Below are 10,832 nucleotides of genomic sequence, written 5' to 3' on the forward strand. Positions count from 1 at the left end.
AGACACAAAGAGAAGCATGTAGAAACAGGATGTAGATAATGAAGACGAACAGTCTATAGGTTCGTCGGTGCTAAGAATGGAGATGAAAGCGTGAGAGCCGGTGGCAGGCTGTCTGTGTTAGCTGTGGTGTCGGGTGTTACAGATTCCCACATGGATTTTTATCTGCTGTTCAGTGTTCCTAAGAGCTTCCTGTCAAAACTCAGATCCTCATAATCCAGACTGTCGACAGCAGTTGCCGTGAACTGAGTGAACCTGATGTAAGCCCTCGAATTCAGGTCCAGCAGCTTTGTAACGGGCTCCGTCTGCCCCAGTTCACCTGCCGACAGGTGCAGAATGTCAATATGACACTCTTGACACCAACAGGTCTTTGAAAAGGTCAGATACGTTTCTAAAGCCACATCATTTTAAATAATTCTAAAATAGGACATGAAGAAAGATTATTTATTTATTACATTATGTTCCGAGAGCTCAAAGTTTCACGTTAAATCTGAATTCATGCCAATTATTACCGTACATCATCCTCCTCTGCTTTGTCGAGTTTAGCGAGAGATTTACCTGCTTAACATATCTGGTGTATAGAGACCTTGAACCAGTTCTAACATTCAATTAAAGCTTAGATAATGGAACATGAGACTGATATCTGGAAAAGCTCTCCTTGCAGTGAGACGGATCACAGCCAGATGGCACTAAGTATCCATGCAACAAATGAAGTCTGTCCTCTAGTGGCTCAAACACAGATTCTCACATTCAGTCCCAACCTCGCAGCTAAAGCTGCAGTATCACTGCTCTGCTCACTTCAAAGACCTCTCTTTCTATTTGGATTCTGTCGCCGCTGACACCAGTGGAAGGATATAGACTTGAATGTCTCTCTTCCTTTGTGGCTTCAACACACATCCTCTCTGTGCGTCTGGGCAAGAAAACCACCAGAGAAGGAAAAGAGAAACACTTCACTTAACAAAAACATTTTATTTGCCCTTCAAAAGGCAAAGCGAGTGAATCTACAGTGTGGGGATGTTCCTTGCAAAGCATTACAAAAATACCAAAAAAGTACATAAAAGCTTGGAGCTGTTTAAGGACTTTCCGGACAAACGACTCCGGCTGCATCAACGAGCCGGATAAATAAAGGAATAAATATTCTTGTCGGTCGGTTAACGGTCGTGTTTTCATTCCCCGTGGTCAGCGGTGTCGATGTGAACGCTGTCGATGTCAATCTCATCTATGTAGTCATCCTGGACACTGTAGTCACCATGGTTACCGTGGTCACTGTGGTGATCCGTGTCATGATTCAGCTGTGCATTCTCCACTGACCCCTGCTGAGAAGGAACAAAACAGGGAAAGAAAGGGACAATGATACTGGATGAAATATTACTGCATTACAGTCATGCCTGTATCAATGTAACGTTTGTATGTGTGTTTTGTATGTCAAGTCATTTGCATGAACAGAAATGAACAAAGTATTGAGAATATGCAGATTAACAACAACAGCTACAGTTTCTGAGCTCTTAAAAATCTGTCTTGCACTTTGTGAGAAACAAAGCAAATCTGTTATTTTCTAAATATGTCCTTATTTCTATAAGTTGAGTACAAAAAAATGTAATAGAAACAAATAATAGGAATAAATAAATGAGACTGTACGTAGGCGCAGTGGCATTATGAGCTAAATATTAACATCAACATGCTAACATGGTCACAACATTGTGGCAGGAAACACGAGTACAATAGTACAGAAGACTAGTTTCTGTAGAAACATCTTTGAATGTGGAGTTCACCTACTGTGAACTGACTCTAATCTAGTTCATTTGAGTTTTTAATTATGAATTGAAGTGTAACAATTGAACATAATTGCGACTTATGTTATCATAAATTTAGAAAGCAGGTCAGTTACCTGTCTACAAACACTAACAACTGACTCCACTGGGTTTCCGTTTATTGCGTCGTGTCTTTCCGTGAGACGTCTCTCTGAGCAAAGACACAACAGATTCGTGAGTGTGTTTCTGCCTTTTTGTAGTGTGTGCATGCACTGTGTGTGTGCATGCACTGTGTGTGTGTGTGTGTGTTTGTGTGTGTGTGCTTCTACTTACAGCATCGGCCTGCTCTGGAACACCTGCAAAAACATAGCCAGAGGACAAGCTCAGGAAACAAAAGGAGTCTGAGGATTAAAGCTTGCATTGTCATCAGCGCTCGCATGAACAACTCCATCATCCCAGGAAACATGGAGCTTATCAGGTCGCACACATTCATGCTAATGTGTTTGTGCTAATAGAGACTTTATCTACAACCAAGTCACATCTTAGGGGTAACAAACAGGCCGACTGTTTCATATTGTGTTTTCCTTTAAATCTGCTGCATCATTGTTTGTATCACCACAGCTGACATTTAAACCGTTGGGAGTTATTAGGAGCCAATGACTGAACAATGGCAGAGAGTTTCCCCCTCTAGTATGAAACAATGGAGTGTTGCTCACTTAGTTTTAGCGGATGTTCACACTGTTTGGTTCTAATTGTTAAAACAGGAAGCTCCCGTTGACGACAGCAGGAAGTGGACACCTGGCGACAGGGCCTTCTGTTCTAATGGGGCATTCTTTCGCTAACAATGCAGATGTTTACAGTTGGAGCTGATCATGTTTCCTGAACGCATAACGTAAGAGGGATTTGAGCAGGATGTGAGTCATACCTAGTTTGGAGTTCCGCACTTCGCTGTCCGTGGCCTTTTTCACCGGAGCTGTCAACAACAAAAACACAGAGATTTAAGACCGCGTTTTTTCTGTTCAAAATACTGAACCTAATAAATTCAGAGACAGTCTCACCTCTGTGGGGATCTGCCTGTCTGGTCTCCACCTCACTGTATTTACCTTCTAGTGGCTTTTCTGGAGCGGTCACACTATTCTGGTCCTCAGACTCTGCAGAACAATACAGTAGAAAGCTGAAGTTAAACGTCATAGCATTTCATATTATTTAAAATCAAACAGTGCAGCAGTTAAAGTAGGTTATATTTATATATTGGTTATATTCTGTATTTTTACCACATGTATCGTCTGTTCGGGAAAATCCTAATAAAACTTAAATGTTGTCCAAAACCATAAAAACACACACCAATGAGCCACACTGTTGCTACGGCTGACATGTTCCTTTATTATAATGAACACTGACACCTTGAGTTAATCCCAAACACATCGCCCTGCAGTCAAAATACTCACTAGTGCACCAAATGTGTATTAATACGTAACTGAAAATAGTCCCACGCTGACACATTATTTACTCCTCTTTAAGTAAAGTTTGCTTAAAGAGTACAGCGACAACCTGCTGCAGGACATTACTTATCCTTTAAAAAAAAGAAGGGTGTACTTGTGACTTCTTTTTTTAAGATTAACATCTTTAGTGGCAGAAATGATTAATAAGATAAGATAAGATAAGATAAGATAATCCTTTATTAGTCCCGCATTTACAGGATTTACAGCAGCATAGAGATAGTGCAAACAAGAGACATAGTAAAAAAACAAGTATTATGAATAAGTAAATAAGTAATAAAAGTAATAAAACAGGAAAGAATATTAAATAAGTAAAAAAAGTAAAAGAAATCCACAATAACTAAAAATAACAAGAAATTATATATATACAGACAGAATAATTATAGTATTGCACAGTGTATTTATATTGCACAGATTTTTTAGTGCTTTGTGTTTTCTGTGACTAACTTCTTTTTTTCTTTTCATGGGATTTGTTGGCGAGTTGAAACCTGTCTACACACTACTCACCCGAGCCTGATACATGTTCACTCCAAACACTCTTTCCAATCATGCCTGGAGTGACTACACAGAGAGGACAAAAAAAAAAAGCATCAGACTCGTTGTTTAATCAGTAAAATCTCCACCACTGCTTTCATTAAAAAACAGCAAAGAAAAGGAGTTTGCCGATTCACATTTTGCTCCTACAAACTGCAGCTCAGTATTTGAACCTCCAGGAGAGACTTTACCGTTAGCAGCCTGGTTGACCTCGGCCTGGGTGAGGCTCAGCCGCTCCACCTTGGTGCTGGCTGACTTCCTGAAAAGAGGTGGACACAAAACACAATCAGCTTTAAAAACAGGAAACTGACCGGGCGTCACCACGCTACCTACTCTTGCTACTGAAATTCGCTTCAGATTTTTGACAAGAACATGAGCAAAGTTACGTACACCGTCAGCTCGGTTCTTTTCCTCTTGAATAGAAGGAGGCGTCTTTTTAAGGCCATAATGAGGATCAGTGCCAGTATGAGCAGGATGAGGCACACCATAACAGCAATGAGACCTTTCTTCCAGCCGGCCATTTTCACTGCAGATACATTAAAATACATTAAAATGAAATATATGGATGGGTATGAATTATATTATAATTTGATTAAAAAACACAGTTTACCTCTCACTTCTGGGTATACATATATCCATCATTTAATCAAGTATTTATTTATAATTTTATCCAATAACTTATACTGTATGTAATAATTTCCACAAACTCATTATGGCTCAAATATTTATAGTTTGTCTGAAAGTATTCTTATATAAATGCAGAGTCAAAAGACAACCTTTATGGTGTATCACTTTTACAACAAGATTCTTATTTTTCTTTTTGTTTGTTGTTGTGTCAAAATGTATTTATGAAACTCATTATATTTCATGTTTAAAAAAGGAATTAGAAACTTTATCACACAAATGTCCTCACTTCCTTAAACTCTACTTGGTCCTGACAGAGACAGACATACATGACCATCATCTCTGCTGTTAACTGACGATAAACACACCTCCGATCATGACGGTGAGGCTTTGTTTGGTGATGTTGGCCTGGTTGTTGCCCACACAGTAGTACCCCCCTCCATGCTCTCCTCTGACGTTGCTGATGCTGTAGGACCCCTTCAGTTTCTTGGAGCCCTGGGAGAAGATAGGGCCCTCCCTGTCGGTGTGGAACCAGGTGAAGCTGATGGGAAGAGTTCCTCTCTCAACGGAGCAGATGAGGGTCATGCCCTGACCCTCGGAGACGTCCCACTGGCCGGGCAGCACGGTCAACCTTGGCTTAGAGACCGGCTCTGCATGGAGTTAAAAAGCACGTTAGACCGGCTGTTCAGCATGTGAGCATCGATGTGTGTGAACGAGTCGTCACCCAACACACCTATGATGGTGGGACCTCTGATGCTGGGACTTTTGATGCTGGGACTTAGCAGCTGTATCCCTGTTACTTCCACAGGAGAGCTGTTTTCACGGTTTCTCGCGTGGCACATAAAGTTATTTAAGTCTGAAGTCTTGTAGATGGCTGAGCAGTTAAAGATGGCCTCCTCCCCGGGCTTGCTCACCACGCTGGTCTTAGTCTGCTGGTCAGGGCTGAAAAGGGTGTAGTGGATGGGCAGCGTGCCATTGTCGCTGTGACAGAGCAGCTGGAAGGGCTTTTCCAACACCAGCGTTCCTCCCACCACACTCAGCGTGGGGTTGGAAACAGGAACTGGGGATGAGACAATTAGCCAGTTAGTCAGTGCATCAGAAAAGAACAAGACAAAGATGAACAAGAGTCTACGGCCATGCTAGCAGCTCCGAGAGGCCGCAGTTGTAACTAAATGCTAACGCCAGCATGCTCAAATTCATGCACATGATGACTCGCCTTTTGCTTTAACAACAACCTCTTGGCTTTCCTTTACAAAGCTGTGTATGAGGGACACAGCCCGAGCTTTACAGGAGTAGTTGCCATTCTGAGAAGGGTGTGCCTTGGTGTTGTACGTCTCTGCACCGGTGAGTTGGACGTTATCTTTGTAGATGGAGAACCGCATGCTTTCATTGCTCATCTTCTCGGGAACAAAGATGGAGACGGAGCAGGTCAGTTGGAAGCTGTCTCCCTCAAATATGTCTGTGGGCGTCACGGTTAGTCGTGGCTTTGAGAACAGTTCTGTCGAATCAAGTATGAATCAATGAATATTTGTTGTACTTTTTCATTTTGAAAGTAGAAGAGGCTTTAAACTTATGATTATTAGACACTTTATGACAAAGTTATCCAGCTCTTGCCTTTGACTGTGATTATTTGATGCTTCTCTTTCTGCACGTTGCCCCACTCTGCCTTGCACGTGAGCTTCCCAGAGTCGCCTTCTTGTGTAATGAGCCGATGGATGAGGCTGAGTGGGGCTCTCTTGAGGATCCTACTGCCCATCGTCAGGAATACTTCAATGTCCTTCAGGGGACTCACCACTTTGCAGACCACCTCTATTACCTCACCCTCATAGACATCTGGCGAGGGCAGCACATTCATGATCGGGGAAATGAAGAGTGCTGCAAGACACAACTCAGGAGAGTAAATCCCAGAAGCCTCTTTAAACAATCGGATCTTTTCTTGTAGACATATCGGCTCTTGAACTAATCACCTTTGACGATTATATGAATCTCGTTGCTGTGGTTGGAGTGTCTGGCCCCAGAGACCAGATTGACATCGTAGTCACAGTACAGGAAGCTGTCTCCAATCCCCCTCAGGACCAGTGTGGTCTCTGATGAGTTCCCAGTGGGCGGCGGCTGCTTTATCCTCTGAATGCTTCCATTCCTAAATCTCTGGTAAAACCTGAAGATGAGGGATCCTTTCTCCTCCGGAGCGCTGCAGCTGGCTGTGAACTCCTCGCTCTCATAGGGTGAGGTCTTATTCAAAGACAGAATGGGGGTCTGCAGGCCTGAGGAGAGGACAAACCCATTACTGTTTGTTCAGATATAAAAGCACACACATATATGAGCTGCCTGAGAACGAGGTGTGAATAGTCTGTAATGCCAGAACTTTCTCGAATTAATGAATTGAATTAATGAAGTGCCATTCCCATGTTTTTTATGTTTAAGCCATTAACTAAAAAAGTGTGTATATAGTTACATTTGTTATGCTGCAGGAATATATAAAACAGGTTTCTAACATTCAACATTTTAATACCAGCACCTGTATTGCATAACACAACACCAAGGACATGTTTTAAGAGCTGTGGCAGAACTTTTACAAAACAACAACGCAGCCAGAATGTTCACTGTGATTGATATTTAACTCAAGAAAGTTAGAAATTTTTTTTTTTATACTGCAGAATGCGGAACATCAGTCTTAAGTCTTCTGTCATACAGCAGAAAATGGCTGACAGTATTGTGAATTATTCAATATTCAAATGGTAAAAAAAAAATACCAGTGGGTATTTCATCCACAAACATGCTGATGTATGGAAGAATTTCAGCTTTATTATCACATTTTTTCATGTTATACTATCTTGTCAGACAAAAGCAATAACAACGAACAAATGTAATCAAATAAAAACAAATAAACCTGGTTTAAAAAATCTATAGTACCAATATGTAGCTCTACCTGTGACGTCGAGTTTAATGCTGTGGCTTTGTTTGCTCTTTTCCTTGACTTTGACTCGACACTCATAACTGCCAGAGTCAGCTGCCCGGGCCGGGTCCAGTACATATACGATTGAGTCTTCTTTGGTGGTAGAGGAGTAGACGGTAATGTAGTCCTGGCTGAGCTGGAAGGTGTGCATCAGGTCTGTGATGTTGTCATGACTGACTCTGACCTGGCAGTGTAGGGTCACCGCTGTCCCGCTCCGAACCGTGCTGCTGGGTAGGATGGTAAGGCCAACGGGGCCTATAGTGTAATCTGTAGGTCCAAATGACACACACACACACACACACACACACACACACACACACACACACACACACACACACACACACACATGCAGACACACAAACATGCATGAGAAAGAAATAATTGTCTTGTTTATGTAAAACCAACATCAGGCACTGAGCCGGTAACACAATCCAGCAGTCAGGCTCTATTATTCTCTGCACAATAAAGGTGAAGTCTGAAGGAAGGCGCTCCGTGGCCTCCAGTCTGCTGCTCAGACAGCCGGAGATGCTGAAGGAAGGAAAAGGCTTCAACAAACAGCGTCTGACCCTCTCCCCCCCCGGGAGGGCTGTGTTGATTTATCCCAGGTTCTGCAGCCGCAGCATCACGATGTAAGCGGCCTCAACGGCAGCGAAACAATCACTTAGTCCACATCCTCAAAGTACTGCGGGTAGTTTGGGCTGATGGAGAGTGACTGAGGCAGTGAATGACTAAAGTACACATGTATACATATGTAGAGTGAGAAAGCTCATTCAAAGCTCTGTAGACCTTGAATTAAAACATTTTTTGTCAAAGGATACATGCAGGTATTGCAATATTAAACGAAAAGTTCCACATTTTTGAAAAAATACATACTGGGATTTTGTTTTCTTGCAGAGAGTTAGATGAGAAGATTGATACCATTCTACGCCAAATATGAGGCTAGAGATTTGAGATTATTAGTGAGATTTAGAGGTGCTAGTAGGCTGACGCACTGGTTAGCCTAGCGTAGGGTTGCAGTAAACACGATTAAAGTTTTAAATTCAAACAATAACAGGTGAGGGTTAGGCTGCGAAACCACTAAGTACAATTTAGGAAAAACATGATGATTGGTTTTAAAATAACTATGGAAAATAAGTTAGATGTCAACAACGTAACATCACAAACACTTTGGGACATGAACACTGGTCTCCTATTTGTAAGTCTTGTGTTTGCTTGACGTCTCAGCCTCTACGTCCACCCACCATGTGTGGGTTTTTTGGGTCTTTATACATAAATCATCACACTCCTGGAACATTTTAAGTGTCTCATACTGAAATGGATGTGAGTTCATTGTAGTCACTTGTTAGGCCGGTTTAATCCATATTGACGCCCTAGAAATGAGAACGGGCTGAGCTAGCTGTTTCAGGCACTTTTTAAGGCTTCATGCTAAGCTAAGCTAATGGCCTGCCGGCTGTTGTCGTTTAAAAGTGCATCATTGCACTTTTATCTCCATTTAATTGTCATTGTTTTTTGATTTTTATGTTCATATATATACTTTTGCATTTTATATTACATGTGTACATAATAGTTTAATGTTTATTCTTTGTTCTTCTTTGATCTCCTGTTTCTGTGTACGCCAGTGAGCGAAAGAAACCGGGGTCAAATTCCTTTTATGCATATACATGCATGGCCAATAAAGCTGATTCTGATTCTGATTATTGATGGGACAAACGTGAGAGTGGTCTCAATCTGTTCAAATAACTCTCAGCAAGAAGTGTGTTTCCAAAAATGTGAAATTTTCACAAGAAAAAAACCCAAACATATACGCATTTTGGTTCAAACACATGTTGTTTGAAAGCTATTCAAAATGTGGAAGGATCATTCAAACTGATTTGAAAGATTTACCAGCTTCACCTGTGCAACTAAAAATATCTTCAGTGAATCTCACTAAAGACTTTGAAATATTAGGGAGGCCAGGAGAGCATGATACGATGCCCATCATGCAAAAAATAGCTGTGCAAGGTATAAATAGCGTTCTTGTCTAATACAGCGAGGACTTGATAACCTGAAACTGTCTCCACACTGGAGAAACTACAATCCACTGGACTGGGAGGATTGTAGACAGATAGGAAGAGTGAAATATACATAACGCAGTTCTACTTACATGAGTTTCCTCTGGCACTCGGCCCTGTGATTGGAGAAAAAGAGAGAGAAACAGAAGTGAGAGTCTGGAGATTTGGATTAACTGAAGGAACATCCTTTATCCAGGAAGCAGCACAACAGAGGGTCCTTACAGAAGAGTAGGAGGCAGCTGAGCAGCAGCAGCGGCAGGTTGGGGGGTCCGGAGTCCATCCTGAGTGACGCTAGTTCACTGCTGGAAGATTCAAATACAGCTGCAGGGCCGAAGAGACGGAGGCCAGAAGGGCAGTCAGAAGGACGAGGGAGGGGCGTAGGAAGGGAGAGGTGGAGTGTGTGGAGGAAAGACTTGTGGTGAGGGGGTTCCTCGTCTTATCATACAGAACCTTGTGCTGCTTGACTGACCAGGAAGAGGCTGTTACTTCCTCAGGAATCTATCATTTACATAAGAATTCACAAGAGCCTCCCAAACTTCTCCCCTCTCTCCCTCTCTAGTTAGGGTGTTTCTCCCATAATTCAGCAGTTTGATATGGATGACAACCATTTTAAACTATCACTATTCTCATTTGGTAACATCAGAGACCGGACTGCTGCTCTCCGGATAAATAAAACAACAAACACATGAGGAATTATGCAAGAATCTAAAGGCTCTACTCTCACCTCTTGAATTCTTAATGTCGTCCACTGTATCTTTGCTGAATGTCTGATTAGATATATCAAAACATTCACCTACTACCTTACTCCCGATACATATTCGTGTCCTCCAATGAGGAGTGAATCATCTAGAGGATACAAACTAAGATCTTAGTAGCTGCAGAGCGTGTAGAGAATATTTATACAAGAGTTTGGTCAATTTGGCGAAAAATACACAACGTTTGGGAATATCAGATTAATCCTGCTCTGGATCTACCATCCAGTCGACGAGAAAATTAGATTTGAGAAGCCAGACACCTTTGTTGGACATGTGTAGATTAATCTAATAACAAGTATTGTAGTTGTATAAGTGTTTCATCGTCAAATTAAAAGCCTTAAGCTGTGTGGTTCCTCTGGGGAATCAGTCATGCACTCATCACAGGATATTTACCCCAATATCACAGACTGCAATGGGAATTTCAGTTTTTGTTGTCACAAATGCACACATATTCTAATACTGGGAATGTGGATGCATTTGTTAATATATTGCAGATGTATGTATGAAACTCTGTGCAGCATCCTGCAGTCCTTAACTGTGACCACTAAGAGCTGCTGAAGACCAACAGGAGGACGGTCTGCTCATTTCTGCATACTGCTCCCAGTCACTTACAGTTGAGCCACATTTTACAAACAAAATATGTCCACAGGCTTTGCAGAAGTGCA

General features: G+C 41.8%; 1 protein-coding gene across 7 annotated transcripts; it reads right to left on the reverse strand.

Annotated features, from left to right (window-relative positions):
• Positions 1-951: 951 nt before the first annotated feature.
• Positions 952-9,720, reverse strand: pecam1a (platelet and endothelial cell adhesion molecule 1a). Of its 7 annotated transcripts, none has more exons than XM_054607267.1 (15): positions 9,635-9,720; positions 9,505-9,528; positions 7,335-7,628; positions 6,373-6,669; positions 6,020-6,280; positions 5,622-5,903; positions 5,139-5,465; positions 4,774-5,055; positions 4,172-4,307; positions 3,973-4,040; positions 3,755-3,808; positions 2,852-2,899; positions 2,674-2,721; positions 2,082-2,104; positions 952-1,310 (listed from the first exon to the last, which is right to left on the reverse strand). In XM_054607267.1, exons 1-15 carry the CDS (start codon positions 9,690-9,692, stop codon positions 1,164-1,166), a joined length of 2,349 nt encoding a protein of 782 aa, XP_054463242.1. In that variant the 5' UTR covers positions 9,693-9,720; the 3' UTR covers positions 952-1,163. The 7 variants fall into 7 exon arrangements, with proteins under 7 accessions (XP_054463242.1, XP_054463241.1, XP_054463240.1 ...); XM_054607266.1 differs by having other exon boundaries at positions 952-1,313; XM_054607265.1 differs by having other exon boundaries at positions 2,807-2,899.
• Between the last annotated feature and the right edge of the window lie 1,112 nt (positions 9,721-10,832).

Source organism: Anoplopoma fimbria, chromosome 11, assembly GCF_027596085.1.
Source record: "Anoplopoma fimbria isolate UVic2021 breed Golden Eagle Sablefish chromosome 11, Afim_UVic_2022, whole genome shotgun sequence".
NCBI classification, from domain to species: Eukaryota; Metazoa; Chordata; class Actinopteri; order Perciformes; family Anoplopomatidae; genus Anoplopoma; species Anoplopoma fimbria.